At 39.6% G+C, this 27,546-nt stretch overlaps 2 protein-coding genes across 5 annotated transcripts in view; one reads left to right on the top strand and one right to left on the bottom strand.

Annotated features, from left to right (window-relative positions):
* The window catches only part of pax7a (paired box 7a), a 63,109-nt gene extending 53,470 nt beyond the window's left edge, over positions 1-9,639 (bottom strand). The window contains exons 1-4 of one of the 4 annotated variants that reach the window (XM_029683424.2): positions 9,197-9,639; positions 7,612-7,886; positions 6,918-7,062; positions 6,573-6,701 (exon numbers count right to left, since the gene is read on the bottom strand). In XM_029683424.2, the coding sequence (XP_029539284.1) occupies positions 6,573-6,701; positions 6,918-7,062; positions 7,612-7,886; positions 9,197-9,281 (634 nt within the window). In that variant the 5' untranslated portion in view covers positions 9,282-9,639. Of the gene's footprint in view, positions 1-6,572; positions 6,702-6,917; positions 7,063-7,611; positions 7,887-9,196 lie in introns of those variants that run through there. The other 3 variants (XM_029683426.2, XM_065001871.1, XM_029683429.2) reach the window with 3 other exon arrangements.
* Positions 9,640-24,752: 15,113 nt separating this feature from the next.
* Positions 24,753-26,507, top strand: mrps16 (mitochondrial ribosomal protein S16). Its single transcript, XM_029684200.2, has 3 exons — positions 24,753-24,877; positions 25,659-25,925; positions 26,138-26,507. Exons 1-3 carry the CDS (start codon positions 24,865-24,867, stop codon positions 26,257-26,259), a joined length of 402 nt encoding a protein of 133 aa, XP_029540060.1. The 5' UTR covers positions 24,753-24,864; the 3' UTR covers positions 26,260-26,507.
* Positions 26,508-27,546: the final 1,039 nt, after the last annotated feature.

Below are 27,546 nucleotides of genomic sequence, written 5' to 3'. Positions count from 1 at the left end.
AAATCTTTAGACCAAATATATTTAGTCTGTTCCCCCCACCCTTTAACATTTCATGGGTAACGTTGCTGAAATCAAACCGTGTTATAACAAGCTGTTATATATTATAGTAATCCGTCATCATAATCACACAACTGCTAAAAACTATAAAAAGCTCAACCTAACCTGTGCCTTCCTGCACTGTAGCCGATAGATAGGTCAACTGAAATCAGTGCCTTCTTGCAGAGGAGGCTTTGTTGGAGACAAGTTATTGGAAAAGTTTGCTGAAAGAATTAAGATACCTTGAGTACCTAGGGCCCTCTCCCTGGGATACCAAGATGAATTACAGGGGAAACCGCAATGAGTTGGATTTGTAGGGGCCCCTGCACCAGTCAAATACCTGCACAGCGGTGTATAAACCAGCCATGCTGAAGTTAAACGAAAAAATAAAAATGTAACTGAAATATGACATGCAGCATTGTGGGGACTAGTTTGGGAAAGTTTGGCATGACTTACTTGTCGTATAATGTTATAAAATTGATTACTATTTCATTATTGTACTATAAGGAGATTGTCGATAGAGGGTAATCGATAGTCTATAGGCCTACGTGTGTACAATACATGCAGCCCACTTGTTGCAATAGGCTAACTGAAGCGTTACAGGCAATATAGAACAAAGTAGCATTTTGCTAAAAAAAATAACATTTTCTATCTGTTTTCCATTATGTCATAATTATGTTGGAACCAATAAGGTATCGAAAAAGAATTGCACAAAAATAGGACTTGACTCAATATGTCTGCAGCACCTTATCATCAGCATTGAACATGTGATAGGGTCACCAAACATTAAAGTCAAAACATGGCTAAATAAGACAGAAATTATAAGAACATCCTGCACACTACTGCTATGAACGGGGGCCTTGAGGGATATACTTCCTTCATAATTTGTACCGTATGTCTTGGCCCGGTAACGGTTCTGTGACCCCCATGCACACTAAATACCGTGGTGCTAACAAGACGCATTCAAAGTATTGACCACATTAGGGAAATGTGAAACGAGTTAGTCTACAATAGACTAAACAGATAATCGTCATCATTATCAACAACGACGACGAAAACATGCATGGATTAAAACGTCCGGAATTGTTTTAACTATAACACAGTATAGGACAATATTTTAATATTTTTCAAGCATGAAATGTTAACCTTGAAATGAAACTATTGTATCCAATAAACAATGTGTGATCATAACCCTAAAATGAGAGGGGAAATTGAATCCTTTTTTTACGTTATTAAGCAGGAAAGGATTATGAACTCGTCTTTATAAATGAGATAAAAATCCCCATGTCTTCGTCTGTACACTTCTCAATGTCCCCTAAGTAGCTGGAGAGGAAAGATTGTCCCTTATGGAGAATCCCACATTACAAGAGATCGAAAAACCATTATCCTAAGAAGTGTGCGCATGATAGGACGCGTCCCACGTGACAAGCAGTGCTTTAATTAATAGACCGGCAGGCTTGAAAGAGCTGTCTGCAATGATGAACTCCCCCACTGCGCACAGACGTCAATTTAACGTCTATTCTACGTTAGTTCAACGTAATTTAATTGCAATAACGTGAAATGACGTTGATTCAATCAGTGGGACCATTGTGTTTGAGCCGTCACAATAATGTTTCTGATAAGCAAAATGTTGGAATTCCAAAAGCTTCTCCATTTCTTCCAGTTAGCTGTCCACGCCTAGGCTACTTTCTATATTCCATTGCTCTCTCTTATTTGTCTCTTTTTAACATGACTGCGGAAAACGAAAATCCTGCACATAACATTCGGGGTCCTCCTCAAACTCACAGGTCGCCAAAAACATTGGGTATAATTGCGCGTTAATGCTCCTCCCGAGGAGAGAACGAATCGTTCAAAGGTTGTCTGTATAAATGGCCATCTATCCGTTTAACCTGTACCATCGGTTGACATGTGGTTTTTGGAAATAATGCCAGGGGCTCTCCAGATGCCATTCCATTCCGCCATTGCTCAGCTTGTTTCAAGTTTCACGAGTGAAGACAAAAGCAAACCATGACATAAATCACTATGTGTACAGATACAAATACGAAGAGTAAAAATAGTGGCGGCTAAATTATTAAAGGGGTCCATGTACTGTTAATTGTATAAGCGCTTGTCAACCATGACCCCTGCGAAATTTCGTTCACTGTCGAAGAAATCGGCTTCGCTGCAAACGATTTAACATAAATGAGAAAGGATTGTGTACGTTTTAGAGAGCGCGGATTCTATCTTAGCCTGCAAGTGATTGAACTGATTTACGCGTATTGAGACTCAAAATTCAGTGTCCTGTCAAAATCAAGAAAAAGCTTTCCTAACAAACCTGTTTAAATTCCAATTATGAAAAACTGTGGTTGGTTTGGGTAATTTGATTGCAGTGGAGGCTGCTGAGGGGAGGACGGGTCATAATAATGCTTGGAACGGAGTTAATGGACTGGCATCAAACACATGGTTTCCATGTGTTTGATGTATTTGATACCATTCCACTAATTTTGCTCCAGACATTACCATGAGCCGGTCCTCCCCAATTAAGGTGCCACCAACCTCCTGTGTTTGATTGGTTCCAGGATTAAAACATGGTCTTTAACGTGATTTTGACTGGCCATTTCCATAAAATAGCTAATTACACGCTACAATAATATACGCTAGTATTAAATTAATTTACATTATTTGACAACATTTGGTAGGCTATAATTGATTTTAAATATTTTTTTAAAGTGTCTAAATAATGCGCTTTCTTATAGGCTACAAGTTGCAATTAATATATTGGTTAGAATCAGAAATTATTATTATTAGGCCAATTATTAATTATATGATTATTATAATATATTTTGTTATCAATAATATCATAATCGATTATATGATTAGCTGTAGCGAGGGCTTTAAACTTTTGCCCCCTCTGTGTGCAAGAAATCCACCAATGTAAATTTCAGTGAAATGTGTCGAGAGCAGGCTGCGGGGAAAGGGGAGGTTAATCCGAGTTTAATGCAGTGAAGCACATCGCAGGGTCTGGGCTATGATGGGTATGTTATCTCTGCCCAACATTTGGGTATCCCTCTATTTCAACCCAGCCAAATAGCTGGAAGAAAGTGCAGATGGAGTTACTCTCAATGCCCGAGGAAAAATAATAGCTAAATAACTTCCCCATACTTTCACTAAATCTCTCTCACACGCTAGCCTATTCCAGATGGATTTGTTTGAAGTGGGTTCTCGCTTCATTCCCTGTCCTTCTCATTCAGCACGGCTTTAGACCCCGAAATATAGCTACATTATATTTCCGTAGACACAGAGAGAGAGAGTGTGTGTGTGTGTGTGTGTGTGTGTGTGTGTGTGTGTGTGTGTGTGTGTGTGTGTGTGTGTGTGTGTGTGTGTGAGTGAGTGAGTGAGTGAGTGAGTGAGTGAGTGAGTGAGTGAGTGAGTGAGTGAGTGTGTGCGCGTGCGTGCGAGCGTGCGTAGAATACACTAATTGTAATACTTATGTATTTAGGTCTTTACATATTTTAACTTGTTTTGTTTGTTTGTCATTTCAAAAATGCTACACATGTTATGTTATCTCATAGATGATGTGATTCTTTTCTGTCCCTTTGTATATAACATCCATGTTCTTAATCGGCACCCATGGTCATTTAATTGAATATGCACAGAGAAAGCGAGCCCGGAGCCTCGGATTGCCTGACACCACAGTGGCTCTCCGATGCTCTCTCTCATTATCCCTTCCCAACGCCCAGAAAGCCAGTCTGGCCTCTGTTTGATTAGATTGAGAACCTCAGGTAATCCGACGATTTTCTGAAGTGTCCATTGCCTCCACCTCGCCAATTCATGCTGGCTACAGAGGACCGTTTGTTGGTTTAGTAATTGCAGATGGTCCCTTTTAAAAGAACGGGTTCATTCTTTCCCTGGCGGTCTGACCAGTCATTCACAAACAATATATCCAAGACTGAGAACATGCCGTTTGGCGTTTTGTGGAACCCCTTCACCCCGTTGGTCGCCTATTGAAACTTGGCACCGTCATCGCAGCCCCTCACTATCACTCTGCGTTATTGAAGATGGCAGGTGGATGCTCTTTAATTGTGGAAAGCATATATGGATGAATATTCTTATCAAAATTAGATAATGAGCCTGCGTTCCATTTACAAACATGGAAGCGCAGTACAACTTTGTAAAATCTCCACAGACCATGGTGATCTATCTCCATACCCTTATTTAGTCTTAGCCTATTGCAACTTGCTTTTACAGAATAAAATAGCCTACTTGTTTTATCACGTCAGATTACAGAGGGAAAATCTGTGATGTAAAACTAAAATAAATGAATACACAAATAAATACATGTAATACATGTAAAGATATCTGAAGTGAACCAGAATGTAATGAATGTGTGCCCAGGGTGAGCCACTGTGAGCCCCGCTCAGAGATGAAAGTGAAAATAAATAAAAGGCTACATTTAATCTGCTTTAAAACCCTTCAACACAACGTTTGTGCTTCAAACTCAGAGAGTGAGGGGCTGATTGGGGATAAATCCATTTCTTACCATGCCTGCAAGCTATTACACCCCTCTCCAACACAGCCGTTTATTCAACGGACACCGTTTCCATTAGACCTACTTGCTCTAATAAGTCTTAACGTTATTCAATGCAATTTGGATGGTAAACTGCATTAGGGAGAAGACGAATATTTTTATGAATTAAAAAGCACATTTGGTGTTCTGAGTTAATCTATTGAGGAAAGATCTGACGCGATCATTTCCAACATTCTGATGTGACACTGTTGCAAGCAAAATCATATCTCAGAATTAATATATCAGAAATCAGGCCGATTAAATTGTTCGATGTAAAAGGTGGTAAACAGACTCCTGTTTTTTTATTCGTGTATAAAGCATCGAATAAGAATGATTCAAATTATCAGAAAAAATAGCAATAAGATTAAGAATGCACTTAAACATTCGGCAACAGTTCATCTTGGATTGCAAGGTGAAATCAGAGACCGACATTTTACAATGGGTCAATTTGTCTGAAGTTTTAAGCATATCTGTTTAGAAACGGAAAGACCAACATTTTTCCATGATTAAGCACACCATACAGAGCTAAGAAACACAATGGTCCGACCTCTAAATGAATAAATGGACACAAGCCATTAAAAAAAGAAAGAACCGTTTTGCACCATCAAATGCGCTTTCTCCTCCAACAGACTATTCCTTAATATTACAAAACTATCTACCAGCGGGGTGTACTGAATAATTCATTTCCCTTTATATCTACCCTGCCCTTTGTCCACACTTTCTTTTTTATCTCTCTCTCTTTGCGGGTTTTTGAATGAGAATGAACGGACCCTTTTGCTGCCATGCTTTCTAGGAAGTACCTTTGTACCTTGGAATCTTCACTTTCGAAACGCGTCAATGGATGAGAGAGGTTGTGCGACTGAAGTTCATCTTCAAGTTTCAAGAAGTTTGGCAGTGTCTTTTATGGGGGGAAAGCTTTTTGTGAACTCTTATCTAAACCCTATTCAAGGATGTTTGATCATCTTAAAGGGCGACCTTTGTCTCTTTCAGGAAAGGTTTGTATAAGCACTGTGATTTCTCTCTCTCCCTATAGGTTACTCAATGACAGAGAGCGCACTGACAAGTGGCACAAAAGCACGAACCTACTAACTCAATGAAGTGTTTCATATAGGCTTATATAAAAATATAAATTAACAATGAATATGAGTTATCTTAAAATACTAGCTAAACAAATCAATAATGTCATGCATTCCTATTACCTAATGTTAAAAATAACATATTCACAATAAGAGTTTGTTTGTATGAAAAATGTGTGTTTACAAACTAGTGAATGTGTGCATGCCTTAATGTAATTGCCATGAGTATTAGAGGAATATGGCTGCAGAGAAGTTAACCTCTTCGTCTCAGTTTAACTGACAAGAGATGTAGAGCCTCTAACTGACATTGATTGTCAAATGGGTCAACTGTCAGCTGTCGTTTAGGGGATCGTTAAAAGAGCGCGAGAGGAATTTGTTACACAAATTAATTTTCTGGAGCTAAATACCTTCCGTCAGGCTCACATAAATAATTGAGTAATTGAGTAAGGACTGGCTGGGACTTAAAAGCAGGAATGAATGCACCAATCTGTGAGAGGCTCTTCAGATGTACCGTAAATGTATAAGAATTTCCCAAGAGATATATAGAATTTGTTTTTAAATAAATTGTTGACCTAGTTGAAAACGATAAAAGATCATCTGAATGAACAGGTGTAATAACGTAACATCCAAATAATAGAGTAATAATACTTCGTTGTATAATAGGAACAGGATCTACTAAAGTGTAGTAATAATAACAACAACAATAATAATAACAATAATAACAACAACAATAATAATTATGGTTGTTGATGATGTTGCTATTGCAATAATGAATCATGGGCCTAATAGAGAATTATTGTGTGTGTGTATAGGCTACCGTACATTGTATTATTGTTTAATACCACAAAAATTAATGACACAATTTAGTCACAATTTATAGCTAAAGAAACGGACGTTTTTCTTTGTTGGCCTACCTTTATCACCGAGAATGCCATCGATGCTATGCTTTGTTTTCTTTTCCCCGTCTTCATCCTTCTTATCACTATCGTCGTCGTCATCTTTCTTGCCGAATCGCGCCCTCAGAACTCGGCTGATGGAACTCACTGAAAACAAAACAAGCCTTGGATTACATTGAAGTCCTAGTACTTTTGTGTATACATGAATGATATATTTCTTCAAATGTATAGGTTCATTTCAAGACAAGGTGAACAATTCTGAAGTCACAAAAAAATAAGTAAAATAAGTAAAAACTGCATTCCAAATGTGTGCATACCAGACAAGTCTTACAGTAATCACCATAAGAAGGAAAAGTTGCTTACCAGATGAAGCCTCACCTGAAGGAACAGTGCTTCTGTCGCACACCCCGTCCTTCAGCAGCTTGTCCCGAATTTCCCAACTGAACATCCCGGGGTTTTCTCGCTTGTACTCTTCAATCCGCTTCTCCACGTCCGGAGTTGCTACCTGCTGTGGGTTTGAAAATGTACAACGGCCGAACACAGAGAGGGGAAAGTCGAAGCAATTTTTAAGTCACATGAAGAACATGATCTTGTAATGTATATGGATACAAATACACATAACAAACCTGATATATAGACTTGTTTCCCTGAGGGGGAGTTTGAAATGGAGGCGCATGCCTTCTTTCGACATTACAAACCAAGGCCTATAGACGACTTCCTGATTGTAAGCCTAGTGACTTTTTTGTTATCGAGTTGTAGGCCTATGGTTCATGTCTTCATAGGCTACCTCACAAATCATACCCACACAACAATGCATGTGTTTTACTCTATGCAATACCTATAATCATAACTTCTAGACTATAGGCCTAACTAATGTTTCTAAGTTGAAAATGTTGCCTCATGCAATTCACGCAGGTGCGTAAATACACGTGACATAATAACTGAAGAAGACGAAGAAGACGAAGAAGAAGACAGATACATTGACACGGATCGCAGGTCAATGTGTATCTGAAGTTTGTCGATTGTGAAATAATGTAGAGACTAGTCATCCACTCACCCTGGGCTTGCTGCCTCCTATAGCCCCGGGACGAATCGAACCGGTCTCCTGGTACCGACAGAGGATTTTGGAGACGCAACCATGGGAAACTCGTAGCTGTCGCGAGATTACGCAGGGTCGGATGCCGTGGTGTGCCATCTCTACTATCTTGTGTCGGATATGATTTGGCAGCGGCCTCCCGTTGATGAACACTCCACCGAGCTGGTTCACCCGACCTTGGCCAAGGGGGGTTGATACTGTTCCACAATAAACATATTCAGGTCCTGCATATTGTCCTGATGATATTGATATTGTTAAAGTTTAATGCGAAAGAGATCAAGTTAGACAACAATGCAATGACAAAGAGGGCATCGTGAAAATAGGCTTATGATAAACAATTCAATATGTGAAATAGGTTTGGTGCTATATAATTCATTGATATCTTACTGAAAGTTATTTCACATAGACAATAATTAAAATCAAAATTTGTAGTCCTAGGCCTGTATAGTTCTTGACAATCAAATGCAATCAATTCAAATAGGCTACTCACATACACCTATAATAATGATGATTATAATAATTATAATATTAATAATAATCATTTTCGTCGTCTCAACCATGATAATAATACATTAGCCTAATAATAATTGTATGGACGTGCCGAATAGCAGTGACGTTTATGATAATATACCATAATGTAGGCACTTTCCATGCATATCCCACAGCTCATCCATTCTCACTAGAGAAAGCAGACAAACTCATTCCCAGTCGGCCTGTCTTGCAGGATGTATAATTAGAGCCATAGAGCACTCGAGCATCCAATTTCGCATTCAAGAGGCACTAAAGAGTGTGACACTTTCCACCTTGATTATTCCTAGTCATGCTGTACAAATATTGATGTGATCCTTTGAGCCATCTCTGTGCTGCTGTGTATTTTATTTCCATTTGCAGCAGCAGGATACTTCAACAAATCCTGGAGCGTCAGTAACATGCAAGCTACGTGGTTTTGTGTATTTTTGCTAAAGCTCTTGAGCACGAACGAACTCGCTGTGACTGGGAACGATTCCCATAAATACATGCAAATACAAATTGGTATTTTTCCGGCGAATATGCTAAGATATTGTTTGTATTTCCTTGCATAGTTTATCATTTAACTGATGCAATTATCTTAGCAACAATGTCACCATTGGTTTGGTAACTTTTCAATAAAGAGAATAGTCTATTACGTATTAAAAATTAAATGAAGTCAAATGTTTATTATCCATACTGTCATTGAACATTTGCATAAAGTAAACATGATAAATTATACTTTAAAATTAGTCCTATACCTCTAAAATCAACATGTAGGCCTGTCAAGCAATGTTAGACTGTCTACTCTGATATATAAAACAACAATTTCAATGTCTTTATAGGCGTAAATCAATAGACAAATCGAAACACAATTGGCTAATATTTCACAAAGATGATCTACAAAAAATTGAAAACACAATTGCCCAATATGTCCAAATATTTGACAAAGATGAGCTATAACCTTCCTCCAAGCTGACGAGTTTGTTTTTCTTACAACTCTCTAGAAAGATTTTCCAAGTAAAAAAACATGACATACCTTCCAGAGGGAATCCGGTGCGGGGGTAGTTCTGGCCTGGCGCAGGGCGCATCATTCGAGGCACTGTTCCTGGTAAAGTAGCCATTCTAGCTACTGGAGAAACACCTAGTGGGCACTGGTACCAAATTCTTACTCGCGCAAAGTCCAGACAAGAAAATGTAGGTATTTGCGGATAGGATGTAACGAAATGTCTTCTCTCAAAAGGATAAAAAAAAATCGAACTATAAATCGTAGTCCCAGACAGAGAAACTCGTAAATACTAAAACCCCTCCAACATAAAAAGTGTTGATGTTAGTCATGCAAAGATGCCGGGGTAAAAGAAGACCCCAACAGTGAGGAGGTTTGTGGTGTGTAAAGGGAGGGGATACACCTTGCACTCAAATGTGTAAATGGGCAAAGGTTATTTAATTCTTTGCCTTGATATACTTAGTGGTCAACAGCTAGTTTTGATAACGTCTGCTTGCTGGTTGAAAGTGTAAGTGGCCAACTTTGGCGCACGTTGTAGGAGGAGACAGTAGAGCCCGCCGATAGGCTCGACGGTCTTTCTTTTATTCATGATGGGAGAGTGGGTATAGCCACGGACCTGCCGACCAATCACACAACCGCATAGGACGTAAAGCACACATTTCGTTTTGAATTCATTGCATCATTGCATCACTACCTTTACTTTACAAAACAAAGAAACTAAACTAAACAGATGTGATAGTAATCCTTGTACCTGGGGGAAAAACGACTCATTTGCTCTGTCCACACGTGAGTCAATCATTCAGAAGATGTGTCAATGTTATGAATACATATCTGCATGTGTGTTTGTAGGCTACATCAATATTCATAAAAGCACATTTTATGTGTATACCTATGTGTGTGTGTGTGTGTGTGTGTGTGTCACACATACGTTAGTAGCCTAAATTCCAGGTTGAAATTATTTCTTCAGGTCAACTTTTTATAACATCAGACATTGATTTGAGGTGTAACACTATAGGAAAAAGACTACATTTAAAGGGCAAGGAGGTTAAAGTTCACTAAATATCAGGCCTACTCCAAAAGCAACTCCATTCCCTCGCGCATCGCTACCCACATTACCATGGGGATGGATTGGACCTTTAAGTTGAGGGACTGAGGTGTCTTAGCAAGCTTGAAGAAATCTGGCACAGCGGGCTATGACGCCGGACCACACCAATAAGCTGCATTCATTTATTGAAAGGGAACTTTGCCCTCATAAATCGTAGAAAGGGGCCCAACAAGCAAAACGTAAGTGGCCTAACTGTGAGTTGCAAAGCATGCAATGACCAATAATCGGGATTAGTAAAGGCCTATCTGGTTTATATCTGTTTTTACGACTTTTCAATTGCATATTTAAGTCATTGGAATTTAATGAATTGAAACAATTGTCTGACGTGAAATTGTATGTACAACGCACTCAAACAATACAAATGGAATATAATATAAATAAAGTCTTTAAAAAAGTTAACTTACAGATGTAGGCTATTAGAGGTGATTTCTATTTAAAGTAGCGCACAGGAATGTATCATTCAAAATCATGATCTGACGCACAGCTTACATTTTTAAAGACACATTTTTGAAAATTTGGCAAAGGCTAATTCAGTATGATCTACTAGTTATCAGCGTTCTCTGTTTCAGATGACACCTGTGGCTAGCCTAGGCTCCACATACATCTGTGGAATTCAATAGCACAATATAGGTTAAGAAATGTAATTTTGGATGTTAACATTTTAACTTTCATTAGGCCTAAAATTGCGTGTCAAGAATGTCAAATCGTTTTAGTAATACGTGCAAGCTTATTGGTATAGTCCACCACCCATTGTGGTAGTATAACAACAGGTAGGCATAAAGAACATTTACAAGAGGGATCTTTCGAATAGCAATAGCTTAAAGCCAATTGTAATAAAATGAATAGGTTAAAACTATTACATTCTTAAGTAAGAAAGAGTTGCGTGTGTCAACTCTGTGGGCCTGCCGTGCATAGAAAATTGTGTGACAATCGCCGTGGAAAACACTCCTGGTGGAAGGCAATTTCACAAATAATTTTTGCAACAATTAGGGAGTGTGGAGGGGTGAAATGGCGATTTCACATGCAGATGCGCCGGTGGGGAGGACCTGGTACCCTGCCGAATAGCTATGACTCTCACTCTCCCGCTTTGGTTTGCTTCACATGGGATAAAAAGGCACAAAGAGTCCGCCTCACCCTACTGGGAAGACTCACCGAGCATTAAGTCAAGCATCAATCACTTGAAAACCAAACAAAAGCGTTTTCCAGAAAAACATTCTTTAGATGGAAACTTCCGCAGCCCCTCTACAAGGTCTGGGTACCTCCTCTCTCTCTCTCTCTCTCTCTCTCTCTCTCTCTCTCTCTCTCTCTCTCTCTCTCTCTCTCTCGATCTCTCGATAAAGAGATGTCTGTAAATCAACTTCCCTCAAGTGTGTATTTTGAACCTCTGGATAATGTAAGGCATCTTCAGTATGTTTTTTACTTAGTGTCCTTTCAAGTTTGTGTCTTTGCTTTTTTGAAATTCCTGTAAAATAATATGGAACATTTTAATTGTAGAACTATAAAATCAATAAACAGTGAACATTCACATTTTGTTCCATCTACACTTTGGCTTTCTTTAGTGTGGTCCTAAATCAAATGCAAAAATAAATAAATGCTGATGACCATGATGATAATAACAATGATTCATATTATTTAAAACAATGTTACAGATAATATAGTTTTAACAATGTGAATATCAACACTATCAGGCAATATCATTTATACAATTGTGTGTTTTGTCTGTTCCACTTGCTTTTAGGTTTCCAATAAGGGCTATGTAAAAATAACGACTACACTACCGAAATAACCAGCCATGCATTATCACTCAATACATTTATTTGCGATCCACAACCACAATTCAGCCACATGACTAAAATTGAGAGTTCTCATAAAATATTATTTTCTGAACTCGTGACACCAAAAGACTTGAGACTTTTTTTTAGGTGTGTGAAAATAAAGCATTGTGCGCTATATCATTTACACAATCGTTGTGTTCTCGTTTTAGCTGCATGATCAGTTCAATACTTTTAGGCGCGTGACGGATCAATGAGGTGATCTCTGTCCGCTAGTGGGCGACGATGTCGTAACTTTACAACACCTCTCTATGTGCTCTTATATTCACGAGGTGAAAGAATGGCTGATGAAAGTACAGCAAACTACTACATGCAGGATCATTTCTGTCTGCCTTCCTGCCATAGCACAGGAGGGGGATTCTGGGTATTTGTCCAGAGAAAGATGTCTCATTGTGACCTTTGACAGTTGATTGACACTGGTCCTCCAGGCTATACAACATGTTTACCATCAGGGGTATTCACATCCAGCCCCTCTCTCTGCATCTGATTCCAAGAAGGGACTGTCACTTGTTCTTTTTGAAATTCACAAGCCAGAGAACACTTCTCATTTTATCATATTGTCTCCAATCTTATCTTGATCAGGGGTTTGTTCTTCAAACACTTTGCTACATAGCCTCATTATTTGTGACATGGCAATTACCCAAGTTTCTTTTTAGCTCATAGGTGAATACTGCTGTTTCTCTGCAAGGCATCCTATCTCCCTCCTTCATCAACTCATAGTGTGCCTTGTACAATATTTAGCTATTCATGTTGGAAGTACACAAAGAAAACCTTTGGTGAGAGGCATTGCCTATTTAACCATTATCTTTCTGAACAAAGTCAAGTATTGCACGAACAGCTTCACTTAATCTTGTGGGGTTACCGTCTGTTAGTATTCATTCCCAAGTGTCACTTCCCTAAGATATGACTATTTTCCCAGTGCAGTTCTCTCTTTCATATAAACGTCTATCTCCAGCACAAATATGGAATGCTTATCATTTTGTTGGTGTGAAAATGTGTACATTACTGAATTGTAACAAATTGTACACTGTATAGTGTACACTACCCACTGCAAAGGAGAAAAATATATTTGCAACATAAAACAAAATCGGATACAGACAACCAATTCAACTATTTCCCACTAAGAAAAATAGCAAATCTTGGGTCCTTGACCAATCTCCAAAACTTGAAAAACACAAGATATGCTGTTAACCAGTAATCATAGAGCTTCTTGTTATTTTACACTCTTATAAGAAAAGACTCCTTCATACTACAAAGCTCTATTTGTTTCTCTCTGGAGTCTCTGACTTCTCACGCAGCTTGTGGGCTCCACTTTGCATGCACAGTTTCTTTCATTTTGAGCTATACTTGATGTATCTGAAAACGATCATGTTGAAGAAAAACACAGCAATGTTACTTAAAAAAATATGTCATGTCCATATAGAGGTGATAGAACGGTAGAGCGGTCTCTATCTCTCCTCTGTGGCCTGGTCTGTGTTCAGACAGGTGTGACTGCTGCAGAGCACTGGCAGGAGACCCAGGCTCGGGAGACGGCCCTCCCACTTCCAGAGAACGTAACGTGGTTCTGCAGCTCTGACACTGTGACGCTGTCTGCTCTGCTCTGCATGTCCAGGGGAATCTTGTTAACTTGCTGAGGCATGTTCACATCTGCTTGGAATTATCCAAATGTTTTATTGCTTCCTTATGGGAATTATTTGATCAGGATGCGGAGAGAGAGCATATATATAAAACAGTCTTGTAAGAGGGAAGGAGAGCTGCTTTCTAAACTTTGTGCTTTCATTAATCAGAGGGTGCTACTCAGAGATGCTCATCTCATTAGTACAGACAGACAGACACAGGCTCCAGGGAGACACTGGACAATGTCAATATCAAAATCAAAAGCACATCATAAGGGGGAGGGGATGAGGCACACAAGATAGACATGACCATGACAGATTGGAGTGGAGGGCAGGTGAACTCCATCACTATCCCCCAAGAGGAGGGGAGAGAGGAGCGGGGAGTGGAGGTGACATCAGTCAGGCAGCAAGTGTCCCCAGCTGGATGGGTGGGTGGGGGATGAAGGGGGTGGAGGGTGATCCATGGCAGCGTGGGTGACATCCTGTCACTGCTCATTATTGCATGAATCCTGTTGTCGTATCATAACATAACAAGCTCACTGGATTGGTATACAGTAGACATGGCACTGGCAGTAGACAGAAGCATTGGAGATGAAGAGCCTGCCCAACTAGTTTGTTTTAGGCCATTTGAACTTGGAAAATAGTTGGGTGTTCCTATCTGTGTGTGTAAGGTGTGGGATGTTAACGTCCTGCCACTGAGAAAGAGAGGAATAGCTGTCCTTTATTCTCACAAAACAACCTACAGAGGCACAAACAAGCTGATCCTGGCATAGCCAAAGGTCCTTATCGCATTGTGGCAGAGCCTACCTGTCCTCTTCAGTTAAATACTAACACAGTCCAATGCTGCCCTAGTATCGCTCTACTGTCAATTACAACTCCACTTCAAATAGCCCCTCCAGTTAGAGTCTGTGTGTGCTTTGTTAGTGTACAGGGCCTTCGGAAAGTAGGGCCTTGGACAGGGAGGTAACCAAGAACCCCAATGGTCACTCTGACATCTCCTCCGTGGAGATGGGAGAACCTTCCAGAAGGACAACCATTTCTGCAGCACTCCACCAATCAGGCCTTCATGGTAGAGTGGCCAGATGGAAGCCATTCCTCAGTAAATAACACATGACAGCCCGCTTGGAGTTTGCCAAAAGCCACCTAAAGACTCTCAGACCATGAGAAACAAGATGATCTGGTCTGATGAAACCAAGATTGAACTCCTTGGCCTGAATGCCAAGCGTCACGTCTGGAGGAAACCTGTCACCATCCCTATGTTGAGGCATGGTGGTGGCAGCATCATGCTGTGGGGATGTTTTTCAGCGGCAGGGACTGGGAGACTAGTCAGGGTCAAGGCAAAGATGAACAGAGCAAAGTACAGAGAGATCCTTGAATTAAAAAAAAACTGCTCCAGAGCGTTCAAGAACTCAAACTGGGGCGAAGGTTTAACTTCCAACAGGACAACGGCCCTAAGCACACAGCCAAGACAACATAGGAGTGGCTTCGGGACAAATCTCTGAATGTCCTTGAGTTGCCCAGCCAGAGCCCGGAATCCGATCTAACATCTCTGGAGAGAACTGAAAAAAGCTGTGCAGCAACGCTCCCCATCCAACCTGACAGAGCTTGAGAGGATCTGCAGAGAAGAATGGAAGAAACTCCCCAAATATAGTAGTGCCAAGCTTGTAGTGTCATAGCCAAGTAGACTCAAGACTGTAATTGCATCCAAAGGTGCTAAAACAAAGTACTGAGTAAAGGGTCAGAGTACTTATAAATTAGCCAACAATTCTAAAAACCTGTTTTTGCTTTGTCATTATGGGGTATTGTGTGTAGATTGATGAGGAAATGTTTTTTAATACATTTTAGAACAAGGCTGTAACGTAACGAAATGTGGAAAAAGTCAAGGGGCCTGAATACTTGCCAAATGCACTGTATGTATAGTGTTGTGGAGGTATCATGCCTGTTCCCCATAGATCTGCAAAGCAAGGCATTTTACCATAAACTGTTTAATTGCATATATATAATTATTTGATGATTTGCATCACAACATCACACAAACATTAAGATAAGAGGTAAATGGTGTAAAACAAGTGCTGGCTGTTCCTGCTGTGTGTTGAGTAGGAGGACAGCCTGTAGAGTCATTGAGATAACAACTCGGTTGGTTTTGTCTGTCAGGATTCCCAGACGACACAAACCTGACCAGAGGAGGACCATGTCAGTCTAAGTGTTTTGTTTGTTGTATCACTGAAAGCCTAATTGAAGATAACTTATGGAAGCATCAAACATTGAGCAGATATTCCCTTATTTTAATAGTGACGCAGGTTTGTATATGAGTAAACACTCTCATTTTATGATTGCAAACACATCCCGGAATCTTGACCTAGACCATATATTGTATATATTTAAAGTGTTATTCTATTATCTCCATTTCATTTCTTCTCTAAAGAGGCCATCAATTCATTATAATTGCCAAGTAAGAGTTAGTTTATTAAAGTTATATTACTGCTAAAACACAAAGTAAAGATCAGAGCAAGCATGAGATTTCATTCCGAGAGCATGTGAGCATGAATATTTCAAACAATATTTCTGTGACTAATTTAAGTGGAAATCTAAAACCTATTTGATTAATTTATCTTGGTTGATGTCTGATAAATTCCACTAAATCCCTTTGCATATTAATACAAGAGATGTATACTCAGTGTACAGAACTTTAGGAACACATGCCCTTTCCATGACATAGACTGACCAGGTGAATGCAGGTGAACGCTATGATCCCTTATTGATGTCACTTGTTAAATCCACTTCAATCAGTGTAGATGAAGGGGAGGAGACAGGCTAAAAAATGTTTGAGCCTTGAGACAGTTGATACATGGATTGTGTCTGTGTGCCATTCAGAGGGTGAATGGGCAAGACCAAATATTTAAGTGCCTTTTAAAGGGTTATGGTAGTAGGTTCCAGGCGCACTGAGTTGAGTCAAGAACTGCAAAGATGCTGGGATTTTCACACTCAAGCATTGGGCCAGCATCACTGAGGAACGCTTTCAACACCTTGTAGAATCCATACCCCAATGAATTGAGGCTGTTCTGAGGGCAAAAGAGGATGCAAAGAGGGTGTTCCTAATGTTTTGTACACTCAGTGTACATCATGAGTGGTTTTTGTATTAGCTAATTAATACGTTGTATAATTTGAAACTCTAATCAAACTCCACTTCCCTCTCACCACAGTTTGTAACCTGCTGTAGTGGTCAACTAAGCTAATTGCCCACATTGTCCATACCTCTTTGGCATCAGTTAGCTCCATTAAGACAACAGTGATAAACAAGCAACAATCTATAAACCAAAATGTCTGTCATACCCTTCACAACTCAATGGAGCTCAATGGAGCAAAACAGAAACATCCATTATCCAGGAGGTGAATGAGAGCTCCATTGGTTTGTGAAGGGTAAGACGGACATGATGGTCCCTTTAGTTTAATCTGCTTCAGTCTGAGATGTGCCTGTAGTCTGGAGTGGTGCAGAGAGTAGCTGGTCTGCATAGTCACAGCTTGTTGAAGGGATTATGTTTGGGGAACACAGTCCACTCACTGTGACTTCTCCTCAGGGGTCAGGAGTCACGACCTGCTCACCATCCCAGGGTCCACAGATACAGTGGGGCAAAAAAGTATTTAGTCAGCCACCAATTGTGCAAGTTCTCCCACTTAAAAAGATGAGAGAGGCCTGTAATTTTCATCATAGGTACACTTCAACTATGACAGACAAAATGAGGAAAAAAAATCCAGAAAATCACATTGTAGGATTTGTAATGAATTTATTTGCAAATTATGGTGGAAAATAAATATTTGGTCACCTACAAACAAGCAAGATTTCTGGCTCTCACAGACCTGTAACTTCTTCTTTAAGAGGCTTCTCCTATCCTCCACTCGTTACCTGTATTAATGGCACCTGTTTGAACTTGTTATCAGTATAAAAGACACCTGTCCACAACCTCAAACAGTCATACTCCAAACTCCACAATGGCCAAGACCAAAGAGCTGTCAAAGGACACCAGAAACACAATTGTAGACTTGCACCAGGCTGGGAAGACTGAATCTGCAATAGGTAAGCAGCTTGGTTTGAAGAAATCAACTGTGGGAGAAATTATTAGGAAATGGAAGGCATACAAGACCACTGATAATCTCCCTCGATCAAAAATCCCAGAACCACACGGGGGGACCTAGTGAATGACTTGCAGAGAGCTGGGACCAAAGTAACAAAGCCTACCATCAGTAACACACTACGCCGCCAGGGACTCAAATCCTGCAGTGCCAGACGTGTCCCCCTGCTTAAAACAGTACATGTCCAGGCCCGTCTGAAGATTGCTGGAGAGCATTTAGACGATCCAGAAGAAGATCGGGAGAATGTCATATGGTCAGATGAAACCAAAATATAACTTTTTGGTAAAAACCCAACTTGTCGTGTTTGGAGGACAAAGAATGCTGAGTTGCATCCAAAGAACACCATACCTACTGTGAAGCATGGGGGTGGAAACATCATGCTTTGGGGCTGTTTTTCTGCAAAGGGACCAGGACGACTGATCCATGTAAAGGAAAGAATGAATGGGGCCATGTATCATGGGATTTTGAGTGAAAACCTCCTTCCATCAGCAAGGGCATTGAAGATGAAACGTGGCTGGGTCTTTCAGCATGACAATGATCCCAAACACACCGCCCGGGCAACGAAGGAGTGGCTTCATAAGAAGCATTTCAAGGTCCTGGAGTGGCCTAGCCAGTCTCCAGATCTCAACCCCATAGAAAATCTTTGGAGGGAGTTGAAAGTCTGTGTTGCCCAGCAACAGTCCCAAAACATCACTGCTCTAGAGGAAATCTGCATGGAGGAATGGGCCAAAATACCAGCAACAGTGTGTGAAAACCTTGTGAAGACTTACAGAAAATGTTTGACCTCTGTCATTGCCAACAAAGCGTATATAACAAAGTATTGAGATAAACTTTTGTTATTTACCAAATACTTATTTTACACCATAATTTGCAAATACATTAATTAAAAATCCTACAATGTGATTTTCTGGATTTTATTTTCTAATTTTGTCTGTCATAGTTGAAGTGTACCTATGATGAAAATTACAGGCCTCTCTCATCTTTTTAAGTGGGAGAACTTGCACAATTGGTGGCTGACTAAATACTTTTTTGCCCCACTGTATCTGCTGGACGAGGGGAGGCTGCGGAGCAAGGCTGGTTGATTTTGAGAGAGGACGAGAGGATTTGGCATGCAAGTCGGAGCATGGTGACACAGCATAGGGTTCTTTCACATATTGCACACACACATCACATGCACATACACAGACACACACAGACATGCACACGCACACGTCTACTTGTTGAACTGTACACTATATTCACAATGTGGTTCAAGGAGCACATCATTTTGGTTTATAGATTGAAAGTGTTATCTGTTCGTTTCATGCCTTTGCGCTTAAGTACATGTTTCTAGAACAGAAGATGTGCTGCATGTACGCCAGAAGACATCAGAAGGTCATGTGACCATGTCCATTTGCAAATGGTCTAATAAAGATGTTGATGCTGTTTTAGAGATGGATGCATCCATTTAGCATTATCTGCTCGATAGTCAGAGGCAACAACAAACTCCTAGCAGCATGTGATGGACTAGTCGTGTTTTGCTCTTAATCAGTTAAGGAAGCCTCTCTTTGAAAAAGCCAACGGAAGAAAGCAAGTCCTTTGTTTAATGAAGATGAAAGTAACAGCTTCCATTTTGCATGCTGACACAATTAGTCTCACTGAATCCATCTGAGAGATCATTCTGTGGAAAAATACATCATTTGATCCTCAACATGTGAGAGCCAAAGTTCCCCTCTGTCTGTCTCTGTTGGGCCCATGGGTCTGTAGAGGGTGGATGGCACCACTGTAGCTGGACAGAGACAATTAAAACAGCAGGGGACTGAGTCAGACTCAATACTTTGAAATGAACTGATGGGATGGTCAGACATTTATTGATGTGGGGAGTTATTGATTAAACATGTTTATCACTCTGAAAACTATAGAAGTTCTACAAGGTTGAGGAGTTTTGGTTGTGACAGGGATTCTTTCTAATGAGACTAACTTAGCCTTCAGGTCTCGGCCATATATAGAGAGACCTGTGGATTTGGATCTGAATACTTCTCCAGTAAAGTTATGAAAATATGGAACCTCAAAAATGTGACTATGTTCCAAAAGAATAATGATCTATTTCTGTCCTTTTCTGTCGACGATAATGTCCTGATTCAGTTCAAGCTCCTGTAGCGCACAAACTTAGAGAACATCTAATGGAATAGTATTGCAGAGCGGTAGGTAGCCTAGTGGTTAAGAGCTTTGGGCCACTAACCGAAAGCCGGATGGTGAAAATTCTGTCAATGTGCCCTTGAGCAAGGCACTTAAACCCAAATTGCTCATGTAAGTTGCTCTGGATAAGAAGGTAAATTACTAAAATGTAACTCTAAAATGTCTTGTAAATCACACTGAAGACAATGTGGTGGTTTCTGTCAAGATGTGAAATGCAAATGTTAGCAGAACAGACAATCTAATTGGCGTCATGGGAGAGTGTGGAGCTTCATCTGGCCTCCTTGGCACCCCCTCTCCTCAATAATCTGCCTGATAAAATGCATATTTGGCAAAGAAATTCTGGTTAAAACATTATCCCATTGAACGTGTGAAACTGGCTTACTGGTCCTACGCGGAGTCAGTTCACCCACCTATCTGTTTTCTGAGTCGGCATGGGCTGTTCACTCTTTCTGGGAGACCATTGAGCCATGTCTTTTCATCAAGCCCAATGTCTGGTCCAATCCACCGGAGGGGACCTTTAAGTCTTAGCTATATTTTAGCTTGGGTATATTTTACAGTTAACTGCATTTACACACTGTGTTATTTGCAGCCATTATCAGCTTTTCAAACATGATCATAATTTCTTTATGATTGCGACATATACAATGAATTTAATTTAAGGCCTTGTCTTAAAGTGATCCTTTCTACCTCTTTCCTGGTACATTATCTGGTCATCTGAGCGTCTCTAACTGAACAGTCACAGACGATTACAGCAGGAACAACTCGTCTTGGTGTCCCAAAGAGCATGGGGTCCTCATGAGAGTATCAGCTTCCAATGGAATCAATGTCAGTGTTAAGTTAATCACGCACTGCAGATTCACCATGTAAGATGCATTTTGCTTGCTGTCAAACTGTGAAAAGTGCCTATTCATTTTTTAAAAATTGCACAGAAAAGTGGTCAGCGTAATTATGACGTTGTTACCCTGAATACCATCTCTAGTCCTTTTATGACCGTCAACAACTGCACATGACTGGGCCTCTTGGATTGCAAATGAACTGGTTAACCAAATGATCTAACGTGCATCATTTTGGGTTATGTACTTTAGAAGTACACATTTGTTGAATAATATTCAAACCAAAATGCATGTGTGGTCGTGTCTCATACAATATCTAAATAATAACCAAACAATAACATGCTATCCAGTCACTAGGTGTAAAATAATTATATTAATATGATGGAAATGCACATAAATAAGAGACATTAATAACATTACAGCTAAATACAGAATCATCTATTCCACAAAAAGATATTATCCAAAAGCTAATTCAATGGACGACAATGGGTGATTTTGAAGTTTTGTACCATGTAATGATGATTAGTGGTGGAAAAAGTACTCAATTGTCATACTTGAGTAAAAGTAACGATACCTTAATAGGAAATCACTCAAGTAAAAGGGAAAGTCACCCAGTAAAATACTACTTGAGTAAAAGTCTAAAAGTATTTGGTTTTAAATATACTTAAGTATCAAAAGAAAATGTAAAAGTAAAAGTATGAATCATTTCAAATTCCTTATATTAAGCAAACCAGATGGCACAACTGTTTTTTATTTTAGATTTAAGGATAGCCAGGGGCATACGCCAACACTCACACATAATTCAGAAAAAAAAGCATTTGTGTTCAGTGAGTCGCCAGATCAGAGGCAGTAGAGATGACCAGGGATGTTCTCTTGATAAGTGCGTGAATTTGACAATTTTCCTGTCCTGCTAAACATTCAAAATGTAACGAGTACTTCTGGGTGTCGGGAAACTGTATTGAGTAAAAGGTACATCTTTTTTTTTTAGGAATGTAGTGAAGTAAAAGTTGTCAAAAATATAAACAGTAAAGTACAGATACCCCAAAAAACGACTTAAGTAGTACTTAAAAAAAAAGTACTTTCAACCACCATGTTACATGATCCCACTGGGCACAGACTTCAGTTCAATGTCTAGTTTTGATTTGCATTTGGTTGAGTTCACTAAGGTGAATTCAACATGAAAACAACAAACATTTCACCATGTTATTGGATTTGTGAAGTTGGGTGAAATAAAATACAACATTCCCTTACATTGATGACTTTTTGCGAATCCAATCAGTTTCCAGGTTGATTCATTCTCTTCACATTGCATTTTTTTGTTGGAATGACGTGAGAAGAAAATACGTTGATTCAACCAGTGTTTGCCAAGTGGGATCGACATGTAGATTTCTCCGTCAAAAATATATCCCCAACATTATTCTCTTTTTTTCTATCAATAGTGTAGGAAGGATGAGAAAATGACAAACATGTCAGCAAAACAGTTTTCTTTCCTGTGACCGAGTAGGCCACACAGTAATATCGGAACGTATATAACAGTACAGGAGTCACTGCTATGTCTTTTGGACATACAAGTAACTGCCAAAATGAAGGAAACAGCAAATTATGCTTCGGGTGATGTATACAAATGCCCAGTTGCCCATTATTTTGACTACCATGGTTAGAAGAAATCTCAGTTACTTGGAAAGAGGGGTCTCAAAGGATTATAGGGGGTTTATAAAGGGTGTTTATGTGGTAGGTGATGTCTGTAGCAAATTGAGTTACAAAACAATGATGTATCTGCTAAAATCAACTATAATTCTGAGAACAAAGATGTCTAGTTTTTGGTAAAGTGTCTTATTTCAAACACATCTGTACATTTTCACCCCAAATTTGTACTGAAATGCATTCGGATTAAATTCTTGGGTCACTAGTGGCACAGTGGTCTAAGGCAATGCATCACAGTGCTTGAGGTGTCACTACAGCCATGGGTTCAATCCCAGGCTGAGGCAGGGCACAATTGGCCCAGGGGAGGGTTTGGCTGGCTGAGATTTCCTTGTCCCATTGCACTCTAGTGACTCCTTGTGGACGGTGTTGCTGAAACATCATTTTAATTTGTGACAAAATCGAATGAAAGAAAAGTGATCTTGCAAATTCATCAGACTATGGCTGAAATAGGCTTTTAGAAGTGCCGTCTATTTTTTTATATTATATTATTTTTTACTTATCCTTAAATCCGACTTTGAATGTACCCTTTTTCCACTCCTATCGATACAATTATTTTAGTATGTCATACAAAAGTGTTACTGTGCACATGGCCACCGTAAGATGTTTTAAGGTGTGGGTGCTGAGGAGTATTTTCTCCACTCATTCAGGGGTAATAAAGGCCTTGTGCACTAATCTTATCAGGGGGTGCTGCAAAACCCCTACATCCTGCTGCTATTTAAGTTTAAAAAGGATTTCTGTCCTTACTAAATGTATAATGTGATATATTTTAACATTACACATTTTTAACACACAAAAAAAACATTTAATGAATAAAATATTTTATCAGTCATCTTTCTCAAATGAAGGGGTTGATGATGCAATCTTTGCAAGAGATGGAATCTGATTTCCTTGGTCCTCAACTCGTGGCTCAGTTATTTAATTTAGGGTAAGTGGAGTTAGCCTGCCTCAGAGCAGGTTAGGATTAGTTGCTATATAAAGGAGTCGTTGCTATATAAATTTACCTGGCAAAAAGGTGAGCCACTTTCGTATGACTGGTTATCCTGAGTTGAACTCAGAGTTGACCAAAGTTACCTTGCTGACTCCTCAAACCTGCTTAGTAGGAGACCCCTCAGATCTCAACCCGATTGAACACTGATGGTAGATTCTGGAGCGGCGCCCAAGACAGCGTTTTCCACCAGCATCAACAAAACACAGAATGATGGAATTTCTCATGGTTGAACGGTGTCACATCCGTCCAAGAGCTCCAGACACTTGCAGAATCTATGCCAAGGGGCATTGAAGCTGTTCTGGTGGCTCATAGTTGCCCAACGCCCTATTAAGACTGTTGGTGTTTCCTTTACTTTGGCAGTTACCTGTATGTAGTATCTGTTATCAAATATAACTATGTGTTCATTCCGAGACAAAGGGCTATCTGAGTCTGACCCCTCAGAGAAAACCATGTGTTTGTCACACACACAGGAACAGCATCTCTCCACAACAGGAGTGTGAAATCACCATGTTCCAACAGCGACGGAGTGGGGCTCCCAAAGGGAACAAAGATCAGTGCACCCGGTGTACATCATGCAAAGCACTGAACCCTCTATTCATGGGTCACTCCCAGGAAATCAATGTTTCTATCCGGCTGTTGCAGTTGCTGGAACGAGAGTATAACTTGTGTAATCATCTAAAGACATCTAGAATGAGGAGAGAACTGCATTGGTCTGACTTTTAAATGAAAATCATATCAGAGGCATTAACCACCTTTTGAACATCTTTCATAACTGCAATCCATCACAAATAATTACACAATTTTCCTTTACTCAAATAAATACAGTATACTTTTAGAGTCTCTGTTTCATTTTACCAGACCTGATAGCCTACTACAATTCAACAAATGTATGTATTTTCAATCGTTAATGCCTGAAAAATAACTGAACATTACATTAGATAGGCAATATAAATATTTAAATCAATATGTATTGATTTTGATACACATCCTGAGCCATGATGTTTCTATAAAAAAAATACATTAGACGTGTGTGACTGTATCTTAAATCCATTAAAACTATCATAAGCGTAAACTACAACTTTACATGCAAAAATATCCTTGTTCTCGTGTTTATAACGCCCTTCAAGAGCTCGGACAGTGCAGCGTAGTCCACTTGCGCCATCTGGTGGACAGTAACAAAAATGAGAGGAAACGCTTCAAGGAACATCACTTCCTGTTTAAAAATGGCTGTGCAAGTACGGCTTTACGTAATATAGAGAACGTTATTGAGCTTTTACATATTCGTTTGACCTCTTTTGCAGCGTATACATAAACATGGTCCGTCTATGTAAGTATGATCCGCTTGCTATTTAGCTAACACTGTCAACATGGGCTAGCTAATAAGCAGGAGTGGTAGTAGTAAGCCTATACGTTAGCACGATGTTGCTGTAACGTTACTGTGTAGTTAGCTAGGCTAGCCTCAGTGATTGGTATAGCTAACACTATGATATTTCTAATAAGTAGCCTTATGTCCCTTTCGTGGAATTCAAAACAGATACGTAGCTACATTATAGCTAGGTATTGAGTTACGTTATTGGATGGTATGCAAGTCTTTAGGTAGGTAGCTATCGGTCCAGGGATAGGGTTATAGCTAGCTAATTAGTATTCTCTTGGTTACTTTGATTAAAAATAAATAAATGACGCGCTAATGATTTATTGTCGTGAAATACTGTCGATGATTTTCACATTATGTTTAAACCGAGTTCCATCATGTTTCACCGTGGATGTTGTGAAGGTTTCGAGTATATTGCAGATACTGATGTGTTGTGCGGCCTGACGTTTGCCATAAACATTTCATGAATCCCTAATTAATCCGCCTAAGCACCTGGTAACGTTCAAACTATTTACATGACAAACTGACTGTGAATTGACCTAAGACGGACCCTAGTGATGAAAATGACTTACCAACCAAACAGCTAATGACATACTTTTTCACACTGATTTCTTTTTAGAGAACATCCCATTTCAAATACGGTTCTATTTTCTTTTTTTAATCTGGCAATTAAATTGCATATGCATTGTACCTTTTTTATAAAACAATACATTCAGATTTTGTTGTGTTCTTACAGCATCCTTCCTACTGAAGACATACCATGGAGGACACATTGTCATCAGATTGGCAATGGCTGGCCACCAACAGTCTAACAGACCTTTCTACCGCATTGTGGCAGCTTACAACAAGCGAGCACGAGACAGTAAATACATAGAACAGCTAGGCTCTTATGACCCCCTGCCAAACATCTACAATGAGAAACTGGTCAGTTTCAACTCCGACCGGATCAAGCACTGGATGGGCTGTGGTGCACATCCAACGAAGCCTGTGGCCAAACTTTTAGGTGTGTTCTGTCTACACTCACCCTGAAAACACACACTTTCCACCAGGTTTATTGAAACAACCAATGTAGGCCTACATCATGCAAAATACACTAAATCACAGGTTCATAAATTAACTTTTAACTGTACTCAATACCTCCACTAAAGTCTCAATGCTACCTTGGAATCTATGTGGTCTAAGTTATTGTCATCCCTCCCATCTCTGTTCCTGTAGGACTTGCTGGGTTCTTCCCCCTGCATCCCATGACGGTAACAGAGGCAGAGCGTCGCAGGGCCCTGGCAGAACAAGCAGAAGGAGCAGCTCCGGAGGAGGGAGTTAAGCAGCAGGAACTATGAGCGCTGCAGTGTTGGAACGTGTGGGACTGTCAAGCGTAGCAGGATGTGGGCAATGTGCACGAAGGACAGCCATATATGCCATCCCCCTCCCAAAAGGCTGACTGTTTCCAGTGAAAGCCTTTGTTCTATGTGTAACTATGGATATTCGGAAGCAGTGCTTTTCCTTTTTTATGGAACCAGTGTATTCACATCTTTATAGCAATACATTTGTTTAATAAACACTTTCTTGTGGTTCACGTTATAAATTACCAATGTGTTTGGGATACTTTCAGTCTTTCCAAATCATACCTTTTTTGGAGTAACATTTGCTAAATGCAACTTTGCTCAATGAATGCTTTGTATACTGTTTTCAGAAAGTAGGGGATTTTGCAATAGCTCAGTCGCTTATCAATTGATGGTCAAAGCAAGTATTTTTTGTTTGTTTATGGTTTGGCTGTGTTTACAGATATTCCACAACTGACATGTTTCCAAGGTAAAACAAATATGAATGTAGCTAGTTGTGTAATGTTAAAAGGCCCCTGTGGTAAATCATTAAACCGTTTGATGCAATATTTAAGTTCCTCTAACACAGGAGAGTAATACAATAGGTGGGTGGGTATGTTGACAGGATCGACAATGATTTAACTTCCTCTCTTTTGTTCAATGTCACATTTATTGCCTACCATCCCTAGGACTTTCTTAGTTTCACCATCTTAATGGACAGTTCATGGTGACACTTTAACAGAAGTATTTTAATGCATTACATTCTCAATTGGCGAGAGACTGCTGTTCCAACAAGGAAAGTAAAGCATTTGAATCAAGTTTCAAGTGCTTATTGTCACATGTACAGTGAAAAGCCTTTCTTGCTGGCTCTTTCCCAACAATGCAGTAATCAATATCAGTAGTACAATAAAACAAAGTCAAGTAGAACAAAAACACATGAGAAACAACACACACACAAGCTATATACAGGGTCAGTTACAATACCATAATTAGAATGTGCAGGGAGTGGTAAGGTTAGATATGTATAGAGGTAAGGGGACTAGGCATCAGGATATATGATAAACAGTAGCAGCAGCAATTTTGCTACGTTACAGCCTTATTCTAAAATGGATGAAATAAAACATTTACCTCATCCATCTACACACAATACCCATAATGACAAAGCCAAAACAAGTTTTTAGAAATGTTTGTAAAATTATTACAATACAGAAATACCTTATTTACATAAGTATTCAGACCCTTTGCTTTGAGACTCGCAATTGAGCTCAGGTGCATCCGGTTTCCATTGATCATCCTTGAGATGTT

The sequence above is a fragment of the Oncorhynchus nerka genome, linkage group LG15 (assembly GCF_034236695.1).
Source record: "Oncorhynchus nerka isolate Pitt River linkage group LG15, Oner_Uvic_2.0, whole genome shotgun sequence".
NCBI lineage: Eukaryota > Metazoa > Chordata > Actinopteri > Salmoniformes > Salmonidae > Oncorhynchus > Oncorhynchus nerka.
Note: the sequence above shows the minus strand (reverse complement) of the source record. Positions and strands in the feature narration are given on the sequence as shown.

Coding starts and splice junctions, on each gene's coding strand:
- mrps16 (XM_029684200.2), top strand. Junction 25,926..26,137: donor GCCTGTGGCCAAACTTTTAG/GTGTGTTCTGTC, acceptor CTGTTCCTGTAG/GACTTGCTGGGTTCTTCCCC.